At 35.0% G+C, this 19,024-nt stretch overlaps 1 protein-coding gene across 2 annotated transcripts; it reads right to left on the bottom strand.

Annotated features, from left to right (window-relative positions):
- Positions 1-352: 352 nt before the first annotated feature.
- On the bottom strand, positions 353-18,427 carry LOC137824214 (cyclin-C1-2). 2 transcript variants are annotated; one of them, XM_068629743.2, is made up of 10 exons: positions 18,171-18,427; positions 17,742-17,840; positions 17,546-17,652; positions 17,108-17,147; positions 15,963-16,007; positions 14,940-15,058; positions 14,698-14,812; positions 14,224-14,274; positions 12,631-12,778; positions 353-750 (listed from the first exon to the last, which is right to left on the bottom strand). In XM_068629743.2, the coding sequence occupies exons 2-10, from the start codon at positions 17,771-17,773 to the stop codon at positions 643-645; spliced, it is 765 nt and encodes a 254-aa protein (XP_068485844.1). In that variant the 5' UTR covers positions 17,774-17,840; positions 18,171-18,427; the 3' UTR covers positions 353-642. The 2 variants fall into 2 exon arrangements, with proteins under 2 accessions (XP_068485844.1, XP_068485845.1); XM_068629744.2 differs by lacking the exon at positions 18,171-18,427 and adding an exon at positions 17,910-18,049.
- Positions 18,428-19,024: the final 597 nt, after the last annotated feature.

Genomic DNA, 19,024 nt, shown 5'->3' with positions numbered 1-19,024 from the left:
TTGTTGGTAACGAAAATAAGTCACAAAGGATTGTGTAATTTGCATGAAATTGTCGATTTAAATTTCATCATCTTAAAAAAGGAAGATATAAAATGACATAAAGTGAATACGTGATTATTTTAGCACAATGAGTTCTATTACTTCTAATTATAAAAAAAAAACTCTGCATAATTATAAAAAAAAAATTACACAGAAAAATTATATATAATTAATTATATGAAATACATAATTATTATGTTAAATTTCTTTTATTAATACTTATGTATACAATATTAATAGAATCTTTATAAAATATTACCTTTCTGTTTATTTCTCTCAAATATATTATTTTATTTTAAATTTTATAAATATATTTCTTTTTAATTGCCATAAAAATATCACTATTAGTCCTTGTAAATATATTATTTGAGTTTACATTTTTTATCATGTCTATGTAGTCACCATTACACTTAACCCAAAAAAAAAAACAAACACCATGGTTCAACACACAAAAATTACAACAAAAATTACGACCCTTTGAATTACCACCATATACTATTGGATACATTTTGAAAGCCTTCTACTGCAAAACATGTCAAAATCATTCAGACCAGTCACTATAACATTAATTTCATTCACCATTGACTCATCACCAGTAAGCTTTTAGGGTCTCAACGCCAACTTCTGAAGAGCAGCATTGATTCTTTCATCGGTGAACAACATTCTGTAGCTTTCATAAAAATCAAGTATCTCCATTGATATGTTTTTGACCTGCCAAACATAAACAATCACTTTAAAGATATATTTTTCTTTTATCATTCAAATGACTAGAATTCTAATCTACTTCATGTTCAGAAAACTTGCATGCATGAAAGTGATTTTAAACTGGTAGGGCCCCACAAATGGCTAATGCACTTTGGACCTCTACCAAACACACGGCATCTTAAGAAGTTGCACTGATTTGGAAAAACAAAATGGAATCTAACAATAATGCATATTTGTGAATACTGTATAGACAGGAAGGAGTCAAGTCAACAACCTCCAATTGAGAGAACCCAAAATATAAGAAGGAAGCAGTTTACCACATGTAACCTCAATTGGGGAAAAACCAGTGTCAAAGTGGTCAGAGGTATTATAGGACCATTTAGCCAAAGGAATGAACTTGCCATCAGATTCAGGATGGTAGGCGGTGCTCATTTGAAGATTGGTGCCACAGATACAAAACAATTCAACAAAGAGGGGGTCATGATCAGAAACACAGCTACAGGGAAGGCCGTGTAACTAGCAAGCCATATAAAAAAATAAGGAGGCAACCTTGAAGGCAGTGTACTAGGAAGGCAGAAACCCGAGATGATCAACAACCAGAAAGCAGTAAATCTAAGAGATGGAGGCAAACCAAAAACAAACCCAGAAGAAAGATCTTCCTACACAGATGTTAGAGATGGAAAAGGTTTTAAAAGAATAGCTAGGCGCTTGGTTTCATACTTCATTTGTTTGGAGGTGAGGCATTGAATGACATAAGTTTTGACATTATTAGGAAGTGGGTTTAAGTCTAACTCAATCTCAAAAACTAATTTATAAGGTGAGATTTGTGATTTTTCTTTAATACTTCAAGTAACAACAAAAGGGGTTGTTGGCATTGAGCCATATTTTACCATTGTAGGAAATGAGGTCATATTGAATTTGATAATCCAATTTGGAATTAGGATCTTGTTGCAGCTGAGTGAGCAAGGAACAAAGTTCAGAACTAGTAGCAAAGGATTGTCGCAATTGCTCTAGGGATGTGAAATTAGGCATGGAGAGGGTGAGATATGATCCAAAAGAAACCATAGAGAGCATCTGCAATGGCGTTAAATGCACCAAACTTATACTAGATGATGTAGTTGTATCCTAATAACTTCGAGTTACATCTTCTACTTTGGGGACTAAATAACTTGTGACATCAAATCACGAAGACTCTTGTGGTCAATAAGAATAATAAAAGGGTGACCTAAGAGATATTGGCACCATTTCCAAACAACAATAGTGATGGCATGCAATTTGTGAACATAAGTAAAAACATTCTACAGCCACGAGCAAAATGGTTTTCTAAAGAAAGCAATAGAGTGACATCTTACATAAGGATGGCACCCACAGCTGAGCTGAAAGCTTTTGTTTTCAAAGTGAATGGCAAAGAGAAATTGGATAAGGTCAATACTAGTGTTGAAGTCATATTAAACTCATTGAAAAGAATGTTGGGCATGTGGAGACCACTAAAAAGTGTCCTTTTAGGGAAGGGAAGAAAGCCCTTCATGAACATCAGATAGAAATCAATGAACCCTATGAAGCCTTGAAGCGAGGCAGTGGAAGAGGGAATGTGATGGAAAAGGGTCAAGCACCACTTCAAAGGAAAACCAAACACAAAGACATATTGGGCCAACTACAAGGGCAATGGCTAAGAGGCTTGATAAGGATTGAGACACTGCCACTGATGGCAGAGAAACTTACCTTTACATGTTCCAAGAGGTCCAAAATCAAGCATAGCATAGTCTTTAAATTCTTGTCAAAGTAGTATAGGAATTTTCTTTTGTAAAATTGTTTAAAATGTAATTAGGATGAATTTTGGTTCCTAAAAACCAACCTAAGTTAGATTAAGGTTACTAGAACCTTCTATCCAACTTAGGCCGGTCACCTTTGGACGCTTGAAACATCACTTTAGTTCACGCTTGCCATGTGAACTCATTAGGCATCACATTTGCATTTCATTTGACTAGCATTCCATTGTCATTGACTCTTCATTTCCGGTCCTCCAAGCCTATATAAGGAGGAGCCTCCCGCATGTATTCTTAAGATTAATTTGAGTAATGAAATGCTGCCAAAATGTGTCATTCTTACTCCTTTTCCTAAACTCTCTTAGGATTTAGGTGCTTAATCTTCCAAAACCGCAACCTCAAAGAGAGTTGGCCGAACATCTCTCACTCTCATACTTCTCATGCACTTCCAAGGCTACCATAACTCCTAGGAGTGCCTTATCCATCAACAATCCATGGATGTTTCCGCCATTTTCTTCTCAAAAGCGCAAAGATGAAGAGCTCAAGCTATCATTTGGTATCTAAAGCTATGGTCTTCAAGAGATAAGTGTCTTTTTTCATTTTTTTGTTTGAGTTCTTCTTATTTTCATGTTGTTCATCTCTTGTTCATGTTGTCTTGCTGTTTTTACGTTTTTAAATTGATTTAGATGCTGTTTTAAGCATTTCAATCAGTACAAATTGTTCAAATTGTTCTTGAGCTTCCTATTTTCACATTTTGTGTAGGAATCTATGGTGAATTGTGTTGCTGTTTTGATTTTAGGTTACTTGAGTCTTGTTTGAATTTTTTTGTTCGGTGCAATATGATGTTCTTGAGTCATTTTATTTTTTGAATCTATATGTTTTGTCTAGTCATGTAATTCCAAGAATGTCAACAAATCTTAGTAGTAATTTTCTTGATTCATTTGTTTCTTGTTTTGAATTGAGTGTTTAATTTGAATTCTGACTTGATTTGTTCCTTTGGTGCATTTTTCCTTTTAGTTTGAGTTCATATTTGTATGATAGATCCATACAAATTCCTATAACATTCACTCCATTGTGTTTTTGAAGTTTCTCTTTCTGTTTTTAATTACAGAATTAGGATTTCTCTGTTTTTACAAATTATGTACTTGCTGTTTTGTGTTATGAAAATTAAATACGTAGAAAGAAAATTCTGAGATTCTGGATTTCAGTGGTTTGATGTGTTAGAAAAAGAAGAAAAAAAGAATTAGTTGAAAAGGCAAAATAGAAAAAAAAAAAAATCACACAAAAAAAAGTGTGTATTCTGGCACTAAAATTGACGGTAATTGAACAGTGAATTTGAAAAATTTATCACAATTAATTGGTGCATGTTTTTGGTGTAATTCCAGCGCCAAAAGTTTGCCAAGACTTTGAATCGTTTGTGTTTAAATTTTCAAAATCAAATTCAAAATAGCCAACTTAACATAAATATTTTAAGTCACGCTTTCTTAACCTTATTTTTCTAGTAGTGCTGTTTTGGTTTTTCAAATCAATTCTAGTGCCTTTCTTTAGGTTCCTTTTGTGTGCTAACCTTTGTTGAGTGCCTATTTTTTTACTTTGCTTGTCCAATATCATTCTGAACTCTTTCTAATTGTTTCATATCATTAATACCAAAAACAAACCATACACTTTGAAGGACACAACAAAGAAAAGCAAGTATAAGCCAAAGGAGTGCATAGTTTAGCAAGCTGAAATCAAATTTGTGCAATTCAATTTCTTTGTATTTCTTTGAATTGTAATTACATTTCACCTTTGTTTAATTAGTGGATTAATCACGTTTAGACGGTGAGTGTGTCTTCAAAGGTTCAAAGTGTCTAAAAAGCCTCACCTAGGAAACGTCTAGTTTAAAGCTTTGTAGATTAGCAATTTTTAATTGTGTTAGCTAGTTTGTTTTACGTTAATCCTTGTTTAGCTTTGCTTAAAATTGCTTACGTTAATCTTTTGCTTAAGTTTTGATTAATTGCTTTGTTTGTTAAATAGCTTTGCATTGTTTTCCTTGCATAAAATTTGATTTTTCATTTCTCATTGTGTTCTAAGTAATTTACTTAGAAAAAGAATTGTGTGAAATTTTTGAGGGATAGTTTTTGGCTAAGGTAAGATTTGGTACTTAAGAAATCCTAATGACTCACCTCTCTTACCTGGAAAGCTACCTTCACTAACTTTCCTCTTCTTTCTTGAAGTAAAACACTTTTAAACACAAAGCTTTAGTCATGTTTTCTCACTCCTCTAAATCTAATGAAAGTGATATGAAGTCATTAAATCTCTTTTAAAGCAACTTGTCAAGGACTTTCAATTACTTTCATATAGACAATTGGAGAATGAAGCCAAAATTAATGAATTGACTAAAGCAAAGGATGAGAATTCTCAAAAATAAATAAAAAATACATTTTCATGCATCTAGCTCTAAAGATCATGATTCTCTTGGGGAGGAAAACCTTAGGATAAATGAGTATTATCAACCACCTCCTAGGAAAAATAGAAGAGATAGAAGAGAACAAGAAAGCCCAAGAGAGGTTAGGGTAGACCTACCCCATTTCCATGGAAAAGAAGATGTAGAAGTATACTTAGATTGGGAAATGAAGGTAGAACAACTTTTTGCTTGCCATAGAGTGAGTGAAGATGTAGAAGTACAAGAGAGGTTAGGGTAGACCTACCCCATTTCCATGGAAAAGAAGATGTAGAAGTATACTTAGATTGGGAAATGAAGGTAGAACAACTTTTTGCTTGCCATAGAGTGAGTGAAGAAAGAAAAGTGCCCCTAGCCACTCTTAGTTTTCAAGAAAACGCTATGTATTAGTGGACATCTTTAGACAGAGATAGGCGTCTTCATAGAGAGCCTCCCATAGAGTATTGGAATGACCTTAGGGGAGCCCCTAAGACGCCGCCATATACCCTTCTACTATAATAGGGAGTTGATGGACAAGCTCCAAAGACTCCAACAAAGGACAATGAGTGTAGAGGAGTATAGGCAAAAGATGGAGTTTTATATGATGAAAGCCTCCATTAGGGAGGATGAGACCACCACCATAGCTAGATTCCTAAGTGGGCTCAATCTTGAGATAAGAGATAGGGTTAAACTTCTACCTTATCAAGACTTGAATGATTTGGTTCAACTTTGTATTAAAGTTGAACAACAAAAACTTCAAGTCAAAGAGTAGGTTCATATCCTAACTCCTATCCCAAGAGATTTTAAAAGGGAGGGTTGTACATCCAAAGAGAAACCAAAAGAAACTACCAAACCCTTAGGCAAGGATACCCTCACTCCACCCATTCACACTAGGGATGTCAAATGCTTTAAATGCTTTGGAAGAGAACATGTGCAAGCACAATGTCCAAACCAAATAACCTTGTTTTTAAAAGGAATAGATGAATATACTAGTTGTGAGGACGAACCTAGTGAGAAAGAAGAAGAAGGGGGAGATGATGAGAGAGTAAATCCTTTAGAGGGGGAATTATTGATGATTAGAAGAACCCTCAACAATCAACCCAGTGCAACCATGGAAACACAAAAAGAGAACATCTTTCACACAAGATGTAAAGTTTTAGAAAACATATGTTCTCTCATTGTGGATAGTGGTTCATGTTGCAATTGTTGTAGCACTAGAATGGTTGAAAAGTTAAATCTACAAGTAGTTCCTCATCATAAATCTTACAAATTACAATGGATCAATGAGAATAGGGAACTAAGTGTAGATAAACAAGTGAAAGTTGAGTTTTCCATAGGTAACTACAAAGACAATGTTTTATGTGATGTAGTTCCTATGGAAGCTTGCCACATCTTATTAGGTAAACCATGGCAATTTGACAAGAAAACCTTGCATAATGGTCTAACTAACAAGATTTCCTTCACCCATAAGCAAAAGAAGTTTGTACTTAATCCTTTACCACACTCTCAAGTGGTAAAAGATCAAATACAAATGAAATACAAGAGGGATGAGGAGAAAAAAAAAACAAAAAAAGAAAAAGAGAAAATCCTTAGGGATAAGAAGGCGTGGGAGAAGAGTGTTCCTTCCCACAAGGTTATTCAACAAGACAAAACATTTGAAAACACCTTTGAAAATATGCTACTTGTTGAACAACCTAGCCTTATCTTTCGTAAAGGAACACTTACATGCACTACCACAAACCTTGAACCTATGATTCTACCTCCTCAAGTTAAAAATCTTTTAAGTGAATTTGATGATATATTTTCTAAAGAGGGACCCATAGGACTTCCTCCTTTTAGAGGTATAGAACATCAAATTGACTTGATTTCGGGGGCAAGCCTACCAAATAGGCCAGCATATCGAACTAACCCTGAGGAAACAAAGGAGATAGAGTCTCAAGTTCAAGATTTGTTGGAGAAGGATTGGGTTCAAAAGAGCCTAAGCCCTTGTGTTGTACCTGTCTTGTTGGTGCTAAAAAAGGATGGAAAATGGAGAATGTATTGTGATTGTAGAGCAATCAACAACATCACCATCAAGTATAGGCATCCAATCCCAAGGCTTGATGATATGCTTGATGAACTACATGGGTCAATCATATTTTCCAAAATTGATCTTAAAAGTGAGTATCACCAAATTCGAATCAAGGAGGGTGATGAGTGGAAAACCGCTTTTAAAACCAAGTTTGGACTATATGAATAGTTGGTGATGCCTTTTGGTCTCACTAACGTACCTAGTACATTCATGAGACTAATGAATCATGCCTTGAGAGATTGTATAGGTAAATATGTAGTAGTATATTTTAATGATATCTTAGTGTATAGTAAAAACCTAAAAGACCACCTAAGCCACATTAGGGAAGTTTTTCTAGTACTTAGGAATAATAGTTTGTTTGCAAATAGTGATAAGTGTACTTTTTGTGTAGATATCATAGTTTTTCTAGGCTTTATAGTAAACAAAAAGGGGGTACATGTTGACCCTGAAAAAATCAAAGCCATCCAAGAGTGGCCAACTCCACAAAATATAAGTGATGTTAGAAGTTTTCATGGTTTAGCTAGCTTCTATAGACGCTTTGTGCCAAATTTTTCAAGCATAACTTCACCTCTTAATGAACTTGTAAAGAAAGATACTACATTTTGTTAGAATGAAAAGCATGAACAAGCCTTTCAAAGGCTAAAGGCTCAACTTACCAATGCATCCATTCTAGCTCTACCAAATTTTGCTAAAACTTGAGTTAGAATGTGATGCATCGGGGGTTAGCATAGGTGTGGTTTTGTTACAAGGTGGGCATCCAATTGCTTATTATAGTGAAAAACTTCATGGAGCCACCCTTAACTACCCCACCTATGACAAAGAGCTCTATGCACTTGTGAGAGCCTTAAAGACTTGGGAGCACTATCTTGTTTCAAAAGAATTTGTTATTCATTGTGACCATGAGTCTTTAAAATATTTAAAAGACCAACACAAGCTCAATAAAAGGCATGCAAAGCGAATGAAATTTCTTGAACAATTTCCTTATGTCATCAAATACAAGAAAGAAAGCACAAATATAGTGACGGATGCTCTCTCAAGGAGACATGTGCTCTTTTCAAAACTTGGTGCTCAAATTCTTGGATTTGACAACATAAAAGAACTTTATCAAGAAGACGAAGACTTTGCATCTATCTTTGCTAAATGTGAACATAGAGCGCAAGAAGGTTACTATGTGACCGAGGGGTATCTTTTTAAAGAAGGCAAACTTTGTATTCCGCAAGGTACATATAAAAAACTTCTTGTAAAAGAATCAAATGAAGGGGGTCTTATGGGCCATTTTGGAGTTGACAAAACTCTTAATCTTTTAAAAGGGAAATTTTATTGGCCACACATGAGAAAGGATGTCCAAAGACATTGTTCTAGATGTATTTCATGTTTAAAAGCAAAATCTAAAACAATGCCTCATGGACTATATACCCCTCTATCGATTGCAAATGCTCCTTGGAAAGATATTAGCATGGATTTTATCTTAGGACTTCCTAGGACTGCAAGAGGTCATGACTCCATCTTTGTCGTAGTGGATCGCTTTAGCAAAATGTCACATTTTATTCCTTGCCACAAAGTGGATGATGCTCAAAGTATTTCTAGACTCTTCTTTAGAGAAGTGGTGAGACTTCATGGTTTACCAAGAAGTATAGTATCCGATAGAGATCCAAAGTTTATAAGCCATTTTTGGAAAACCCTTTAGGGAAACTTGGCACTAGACTACAATTTTCAACATCTTGTCATCCTCAAACGGATGGCCAAACCGAAGTAGTCAATAGATCTCTTGGTACTATGCTTAGGGCAATCATGAAGGGTAATCACAAATCTTGGGATGAGTACCTTCCCCATATTGAATTTGCTTACAATAGAGTAGTTCACAAAACTACTAATGCTTCTCCTTTTGAAGTTGTATATGGATTTAACCCTCTTACTCCTTTGGATTTGTTACCCCTTCCTAATCCACAAGAATTTGTGCATAAGGAAGGAGTTATCAAAGCCGAATTTGTTAAGAAATTACATGAGAAGGTTAAAATACAAATACAACAACAAAATGAGAAGTATGCCAAATACAACAATAAGGGGAAGAGAGAAATAGTTTTTGAGGAGGGAGACTTAGTTTGGCTTCATCTTAGAAAGGATAGATTTCCTACTAAGAGAAAATCCAAACTTAGTCCCCGTGGTGATGGACCCTTCCAAGTTCTCAAGAAAATCAATAATAATGCTTACAAATTGGATTTACCTATTGAATATGGAGTACATGATACATTTAATGTAATTGATTTATCTCCTTTTGTAGGTACCAATGAAGAAGAGAACGATTTGGATTTGAGGACAAATCCTTTCCAAGGGGAAGGGGATGATGGAAGAGGGTCAAGCACCACTTCAAAGGAAAGCCAAACACAAAAACATATTAGGCCAACTACAAGGGCAATGGCTAAGAAGCTTGATGAGGATTGGGACACTACCACTGATGGCAGAGAAACTTACCTTTACATGTTCCAAGAGGTCCAAAATCAAGTGTAGCATAATCTTTAAATTCTTGTCAAAGTAGTATAGGAATTTTCTTTTGTAAAATTGTTTAAAATGTAATTAGGATGAATTTTGGTTCCTAAAAACCAACCTAAGTTAGATTAAGGTTACTAGAACCTTCTATCCAACTTAGGTTGGTCACCTTTGGGCGCTTGAAACATCACTTTAGTTCACGCTTGCCATGTGAACTCATTAGGCGTCACATTTGCATTTCATTTGGCTAGCTCCATTGTCATTGACTCTTCATTTCCGGTCCTCCAAGCCTATATAAGGAGGAGCCTCCCGCATGTATTCTTAAGATTAATTTGAGTAATGAAATGCTGCCAAAATGTGTCATTCTTACTCCTTTGCCTAAACTCTCTTAGGATTTAGGTGCTTAATCTTCCAAAACCGCAACCTCAAAAAAAGTTGGCCAAACCTCTCTCACTCTCATACTTCTCATGCACCTCGAAGGCTACCATAACTCCTAGGAGAGCCTTGTCCATCAACAATCCATGGATGCTTCCGCCATTTTCTTCTCAAAAGCGCAAAGATGAAGAGCTCAAGCTATCAGAATGGCCAATCAACCATGGCTTGAATCTTAGAAGGTTCAAGAGCAACACTATGGGAAGAGACAATGTGTCCTAGGTACTCCAGTTGTTCTTGCACAAACAAGCATTTCAAATGGTGCAAGAACTGTCCCTACAACAAAAGTGGAGAATATTGGATCTTAGTAAGAAAGATAGGAATCAAAAGTGTCATTGTATACCAAAATATCATCGAAGACAGCCAAAAATCAGTACAAGAACAACTTATGAAGTTCATTCATGGTGGCACGTGGAGGGTGAATTACAAAGCCTAAAGGGCATGACCAGTGGTCCTAGTGAGTACAAAAGGTGGTTTTACGTATGTTTGCCTCAACCATACAGATCTAGTGAAACCCTTGGCAGAAGTCAAGCATGGAAAACTAGGATGTGCCACCTAAATCGTCAACATTGGGAAAGTCTTTTATGGTGATCAAGTTTAGGGCTCTGTAGTCAACATAAAGGCACCAACTGCTATCCTTTTCTTAATAAGAAGTCGAGAAGAAAAACAGCTCTTGATTAGATGAATCATACTAGTGTCAAGCATTTGATTGACCTCTTTCACCAGTTCAATTTTCTAAAAATGTGGATATTTGTGAAGGTGTTACCCAATTTTCTGAAAATGATGGATTTGGAGTTAGGTGCCAAGTGAAAGTGGTGGTAAAGTTAGGTGGGATGTGGGTGGGGTTTGGGAAGATGGGTGCATATTGGGGTAAGATAGTGACGATTTCAAGAATAGGGTGGGAGGTGGGTTGAACAATAAGGGGTAGGGAAGAAAAGGAAGGAGAGAGTAATAATGCTAAGTGAAGAAAAGCAATTGCAACATAGGTTTGAATGTTGGGTCGTGGCCACGTCAGACCCAAGAGGAATGTATACGTATAGTAATGAGTTGGCACAAAAGAGAAAAAACACATAATAAGAGACCCGTAATCAATGGTAAATGGATCGAAACCCTTAAGCCATTGTACTTCGAGCATAATGTCAGCACAACTAATAGGCGGAAGAATATGAAGGTTGACAAGAGATGTGTAACCCTAAATGGCAAGTGATGCTTATGAACAAATGTGGTGGCAATGCAAAATGGAACCATTTCCACCCAGCACCTGAAGGGGAGGAGTGGAAATCATAGGGAGCATGAGGAACTGAACAACACATGACTAGATGACATTGAGTATTATCATTGTCCACCGGGATGGTGACCTAAGTCCCCATGATTTGTTTGTATGAACAAAAAATCTCATATGCCAACATGTCTATTTTAAGCTTATCAAGGAGAGGCCAACTCCTCAGGAGATAAATGCTTAAAAAGAACATTAGGGGCAGGAGGAGGGAGGGTGGATGGGGTAGGTGAAGGAGGTTAATATATGGGTGGTATTGTGAAAGGGACAATGATTATCATTAATCTTATCCTACTAGAGTTTTGCTAAAGCCATCGCTTACGAAGAGGATATTGACTAGACGGCTTGGACTTCACAGCAAATTTCTAGTGAGAACCAAAATTGAAAAAACTCAGGAGAATCATCAAAGCCAACCAGACAATACGATTGGCTAATGCTCAAGGTCGATGAGATAGTCATTATTAGATTTGTGTTGCGTTAGTTTGAATAGGACTCGTTTTGGGTCATCATAAGAGGGAGCAAAATGGGATTCAAGTGTTTGCAACAAGCTTGACCATGAAGTAATAAAACCATTGCAGAACGTCCAATGAAACCAACTCAATACCAGATCATCCATGTAGAACCATTGCCTGACACTAATACAGTCCTACTTTCCTAATATTGCATGATGAGATTTTTAGTAGAAATGTCAGAATTACAATGTGTTTTGTACTGTTGAATAGGCAGCCAAATTATTGGCTGCATGGAAGGCCAGGTTTCAGGAGTTAATCTCTTCACTGTTGTGTAAGACAATAATACGAGACTATTTGGCTTTAAGACAAGCCAATGGTTTCACCAAGGGACAGTAAGCACAAAGGCTTTTCATGTAACTTTGCAAGACACCATCCAGGCATCAGATCTCATTTAATTTGGTCTTTAGAGAATGAGATGTATTACACTAGAGTTTCTATTCTACCAGTGAAGTTGGTGCCTTTGAGTAAAATATTTCAGAAATTATGAAGATACCACTATTATTATGTACGAGACATTTTGGGCATATTTCACATTGTGGAATTAAGCAACTCCTTTCCTTTATCCTTTTTGAATATAAAATGGAATTAAACCACTTTTGTATTCTCTGCGTTGAATCAGCGAACACATTTGCCATATTCAACTAAAGCCAAACCATGTAAATTTGTAGCAACTATTTTTCTCATTTTAAGATTGTCCAATTGGTCCTATACAGGGTGCCCGCCTTCCACAGCAGTCATAGCAGGCCATCACCATTCAAATTTTAGGTTGCAAAATTTATATTATTGTCAAATTTAACAAGAATTTTGAAGAAAAAAAGTAAACAAAAATAGAAAAGGAGAAATAAAGAGATGGTTAAGACACTTCCGTAAGGATGCAAGAAATAAGTGCTTAGAAGTTAGAAATACCGTGGAACACTCACCACGTTCATGTCAACACGAAGTTCTTCAAACCAAGCAGTGGTGTCTTTGTCCCTGAGTACACTAGCAATATATATGCAAGCTAAAGCAATCAAATGCGGAGGATGTACAAGAATTAAGTCCATCTTGTATGTGTCATTTACAAGCCCCCTGCCAGTATGAACTTTCATTATTTTTTTTCTTTGGAAATTTAATCCAACAAAAAACTACCAATAAAATAATAGATAGAAGTTGCAATTCCAACAGCATTAGCAAGGTAGCTGCTAGCTCAATAGAAAGCAGGATTCATAGTGATATCAAAATATTATGTTTCTGGATAAACAGATTCAGTTATACAGCACTGAAGCTACTTTCTTGAAGGATGTACTTAACATTCAAAAGCAAATGGGAGAAGACTCTAACAAAGCTACAACAGTAAAGTTGGAACAATTCCCATAAAAAAAATTATGATATTGAATTGTCTTGAGATGAAAATCAGTTGTGTTACATAATTAGACATGTCAGAAACAATGAACCGTCCTCTATTATCATTATTATAGTGACCATAAGCATTAAATGGAAAATAGGTAATTAATCTAAGTTTTGAAGCTCTTGATAAAAAAATAATAAATCTAGAAGGAATACTGAAACATCTTCCATTTCAAGTAGGATAAATAAAAAGGTTGATTTAGCAAATAATGTGCTGTGGTTTCTGTTGTTTGCATATGAATTTGCATTGCAAACTAAAATTCACTTACACTATATAGAGTCAATGCAGTTCGTGGAACCGTGAAAAACAACTAACAAAAATAAAGAATAACATATACACTCCACAACAACCGTTTCATCTCCAGACATTGGTATCTCAATGACAAATCTTTATCCTAAAACATACAGAACTGAGGTTGATATTATTTAATAATCCAAAGCCTCTCAATGCTCTCTCTAATATCTTAACATATATGAAAGATATATATTTATCAGAGTCGCTCCAATTAAATTTCATTAGAATGTACAGGATTTGAGAATATTTTGGCAAAAAGGGATGATGCTGGCGAGAAGTTTTCAGCCTTATTTAAGAAAATGTCATGATTATATGCAAAGATATGACAATTCTTATAATATGATAGATAAATCAACATGAAGCACTTAGTTAAGTAACATGTCAGTGAATAGGGTAATGCTGGAGTATAAAGGAGATGTGCATCTGGGGTAATCAGATGTTCTAAAACCTCAAATGAGGGCAAGTACGAGTTCACCTCGCTCTGCTTGCAAACTTACAAAGCCAAACAACACAATAACCTATGCTGTGTTTTGCCCTCTTTTTCCTTTAAAGAAAAAAATTCGTTGAGAGATGAAGGAAGTGAAGAGATGGTGTTAGTTCCTCGTCTGGTCCTCCAACTAAGCCAATTTCATCATTATTTCCTTCTAATGAGGAAAATTCTAATGCAAGGGTCTGACTTTTTTTTCATTTAAAAAATTGTTATAGGTCAAATAGTAAAACAGAGCCAATAAAGGGGGACAAGGGGATAAAATGGGAAATGTAAAATAAGAACAGAAGAAAGGGAAACTTATTTAGAAACTGATCTCGTCTGTTCAACAGGAAGGACTCTTACCAAGTTAGCTGAGTCATGTTTAGATCATTCAAACCTGCATCTTGAAGCAACCTGGAGAATTATCAATATAATGACAATGAGAAATCATAAATGAATATAATCTAAATGACACGAATATCGGACCAGTTCTTCTGTCACCAATTTTTAACTTGACAGGACTCAATTTGCCAAAATGTACATTATTGGTATTTGTTTGACTTGCTGTCAGTAGGGAAATGTGAGGACTGAGAACAGAAGGAACAATGAATGCACGTAAATTGTTTTAAACAATTTTGTTTCCTAACTAGGTGATTCAGTTTTTATACTGTCTTTAGTTTCTCCTTTCTGTGATTAGATTAGTGAAAGCTGTGTGGACAACACGTTTAAAATTGCAAGCTTTCTGGCCAGAAAAGTATGAACAAACTAATTGTTTTTTCATAATTTCCACCTCCTGTGTACAAAAATTGAACAAAGTGATCATCATCAAACACTCACGGAGATAGTGAACGGTATGGGTGGTATACAACCAGGTAATAATTAAGAGCTTCTAAAATCTTCATTTCCATTTCAAGAATGTCCTTGATTTCATATCTATACTTCTCATCAGTATCTGCGTAAAAAATCTGTGGTTTCAGCATAGAAAGGAACTAGCATCAAGAGAATTTTGAAAATAAATTACTCACTTTACGTTCAGAAGCCAACAAGAAGAAAAATAAAATTATAGGTTAACATCTTACATAATTTTTTTATGTAAAATACAAGAAGCCGAGCTTGCACTGTGCTTTCTTCTGCTTTTGATGCCAGGTACAAGCATGTTGGAGCTACCAAGCGTGGATCATATTCTGCCATACTCTTCCTTAAAATGACAAAAAGTGAAGATTCTCAACAGTTGACACTTAGTGAGGGTATTAAGAACATACTACTACTTTCAGGGTCAGAAGAAGATAGCGTTATGAATAAGAAAACAGCCTGAACATTAAAACAATGCAAGCACATAAATTCAAAATCTATTAAGAGAAAACAAAAAATATTCGAATCAGCAATCGCAACAAGTTAACTACTGCTAAAAACATAGTTTTTTCAGTAAAAGGCATGCAATTCAAGTTAGCAGCAACCAAGAAACAAAACAAATTTGATCAAATTAAACAGAAAAATGTGCAGAAGATGGGATCACTTACTCTTTTATTTTTCTCTTCTCTTTATTCCCCTTGTTGTATATAAATGAATTGGATATTAGAGATGAATTTTCTACTTCTATAGTAAAGGTCAACTTGTTACTTGTCCAATTTCAAAACTGACATACATAGCAGTTGTCTGCTTATAGTTACATTTGGAAAAAAAAATTAAGTGCACGGTTGCTATGGAAAATCCAAAAGTTAGTGGCCTATCTTGGAAACTTCATCATAAATTTTACCGCAATTGATGAGGCAGTTGAAGCCAGCAGATCCCAGAATGAGACAGTTATTGGTTTTTCTAACATAATTGCATAACACTAACCTAAATAGTAGGTAGTACTGGTATGGAGATTAGATTTAATCAAACCAAAAAAAATCTGCATCTATGATAAATCCTGACATCAAAAGGAAAAAAAATTATGAAATATACCGCAGTAAACTTTGAAATACTGACTCCAAGCATCACAAATACTACATAACGTACAAGCTGTCCCCAATCTAAAAGAAAGACAGGAAGTTCCAACCATTTCAGGACAAACTTTTCCATACTCTAACACTAGAAGTTTACAAGTTCACAACACATACTTGGTATAAACACGCCTCATGTATGTAACTGCTGTGGCCACAACCCTGAAAGATCGACCAACATGTTAGAAATGGTCATGGAATTTAACACAAAATAAATGGCAAAAGATGTTGAAGTTTTGAACTTAACACAAAATAAACGACAAAATAATTTGATTTGCATTCCCATTGTGAGTGGTATCACTATTGGTTGAGTAGACTCCTAAATTCTAATAGAGCTCTTCTACATGTTCATATACACTTATGAATGGCAAAAGGCAAGGAAGCATCATTACTTATGGGAATATGGGTGTTATATTTCCTTTTCAAATGTCTTTTGCCATTCAAATGATCATCACTAAAAGTCTAGTCTGTTCCATACCATCAAAAATTTGATCAAACAAAGTCATAGAGACTTATGAAATTACAAATGTATTCCATGGATCAATATCATATATATGCCAATTTTGCATAAAAAAAAGTAACTTTCAATAAACATAAATAAATGCATACTAAACTAATACGTTAGAAAAGAAATCCACCAAGGACATAGTAAATTAACTATAGATATGCAGCATAGCATTTGGGAGTGGTTATGGATTTCTATTTCCTAAGCCATGGTTCTGCAGAATGTGGGTGTATAATGTACATGCATAAACCTACATCACAAACAAGCCAGACATCTATAGATATATCACCTTGATCAGAAAGAGAAGATGGGAGGTTTAGTAATGACATAATGACTGACTTATCCTAATTTTCAGTTTATTTTAAAACTTCTTATGTTAATTGTGCATTCAAAACTGTTGTACATCCCATCTCATACAATCTTGAAGGTCGTGTCTTGCTTATTGGAGAATCAAAATGCAGGTAAACTAAACAAGGCCAGGAAAAGAATCAACATGATACATATACTTCATATTCTGCTTGTCCATGGGGCTTTTGGACTCAAGAAGTGTGGCAATTCCTTTTTCTCCCCTCCATGCATTGCAGACTAAGCACAGACTTTTAAGCCAGAAAGATCAAACCAATATACGAATCTTTCTCTGGTAATACAATATACTTTTCACTCTATACTTCTCCCCCCACCCTTATCACATTAAAACGTAACCAATTATAAACTTAAAAGAGATTACTTGTGCATATTCAAGAAATACAGTTCACACCTCTGCCTCACTTTTACTTGTTGTGCCAATTTCAAAATATCTGCTCAAGCAAGACAGGAAAAAGAAGAAATTCAGCACAGATAAATAACAAAAATCAAACACCTCTATAGCCTACGAAGGATATCAATAACATAACCCTAATTATTTACTTTTTACAAACATCGTTCAGAATATTTTATATACAAGAGCATGCCAAAAAAAATCCATAAAAGCATCAGAAGAAATTCCTCTGAAACCAATCCCTGGCACACAAAACTAAGGATGAAGGCAGCAACTACAAATTCAGAACCTGACACCACATCAACAAGTAAAAGGAATGATAAGCATAAGCAATAGCCAGAAGCAAAAAGGTTAGAGAACAAAACAGTGCTGTGGCATAAGGGGTATAAATACATGTATGACAGAGATTGAAGAAAGACATAAGAAAAGAAATCATACAATTGGTCATGTTCATCTTAATGAGCTTAAAATCCTCCAGTGTGATACCCTTTTCCTTGTCTAGTGCATTCACCATATCCACATCTTCCTGGTCCAGAAGATGCTTGCTGCAAGGTTCATAACCCCAAGAATCCCAAATTACACACAGATGCACACAAAGAGAGAAACAAGGAATCTTGGGGGAGATGAAACATACTAATGAGATGATGTCCAGAAATTGGCAGCCATGTTTCTTCAGAGATGAGCAAAATTCAGCCAAAGAGAAACCAGAAAACGGTGGACAATCACAGTGCAACTGCAGAGTGAAGCAAACCCATTTAGAAGAGGAACCCATTAAGAATTGATCCAAAATTAAATGTTTTACCTTTCAACCAAGGATGAAAAATGAACTGAGAATTGCAAAACAAAAAGTGTGGAAATTAAATGTGCGAGCAGAAAAATACTAAAACCGTGCAACTTCAGCTCGAAGGATTAAGTATCAAACTTCAAAATCTTATCCATGAAAAATTCATAATAAAGAATATAATTAAGAAAAAAAGCTAAAAAAAAAGGCTAAATTTGACAAGGGAACAAATTGGGTACAACAAATCCAAACTTAAATCTTTATTAACCATGAAAAGACTACCTTATTTTATATTAGTAAACATAAAAAGACAACGCTAGGCTTAAAAAGAAAGCAGTGTGGGATTTCACTTCGATGTTGGGTGTGGAGATAGGGAGAGTAGTTATGAACGAAAGATAAGAACAGGTGTAACAAAAAGAAAAACACAAGAAAGGGTTAATGGAAAAACCGCGACTTTGTTTTCTTAATTAATTTCTCTTAGGGATTTGCATTCTGCAATCGCGTGTTTTCAAATGCCCACCGCCATATTGTGGTGAAATAACAAAATTCTCCCTTAAAAATCATTGTAGATATAGCACATTGCATGAATGAATTTTCCATATACGAAAATATCTTTTAGAAAGCAAAATATATTTTCTGAATTTGAAAATATTTTTAAAATATGCAAATTGAAATTGATTTTTTATTTTGTATTTTAGAAGCCATATTTTGAAATATGAAATAAAAAATTGCATTTGATAATATATATATTCTGAAATATAAATTTTATATTTCAGAATATACATTTTGGTATATAAATTTTGAATTTTACATTTGTATTCTGGAATGTACGAATACAAAAATATTATTTTTAATATTTTAAATGTATAATCTGGAAGATCATCAGAGATTGCACAATCCAGAAGATTGCCTGCAGCTTGAAAAGTATGAAGGTGTAGCTTGAAAAGTATGAAGGTGTAGAATGTAATATCCTTTCTCGTGTTTGGTTTCTAGTTTTCTTGATGGGCTCTACATTTTGCACTCCCATAAATTTAAAATGCACCCCGTAGGATATATGAAAATACCAAACTACCCTTTCCATATATTTATATTAAAAATACCTTTTATTCTCCCCACCCCCTTCTTCTTTTATTTGC

The sequence above is a fragment of the Phaseolus vulgaris genome, chromosome 8 (assembly GCF_051622355.1).
Source record: "Phaseolus vulgaris cultivar YP4 chromosome 8, ASM5162235v1, whole genome shotgun sequence".
Classification (NCBI taxonomy): domain Eukaryota; kingdom Viridiplantae; phylum Streptophyta; class Magnoliopsida; order Fabales; family Fabaceae; genus Phaseolus; species Phaseolus vulgaris.
This window is presented reverse-complemented; position numbering and strand designations above follow the sequence as displayed.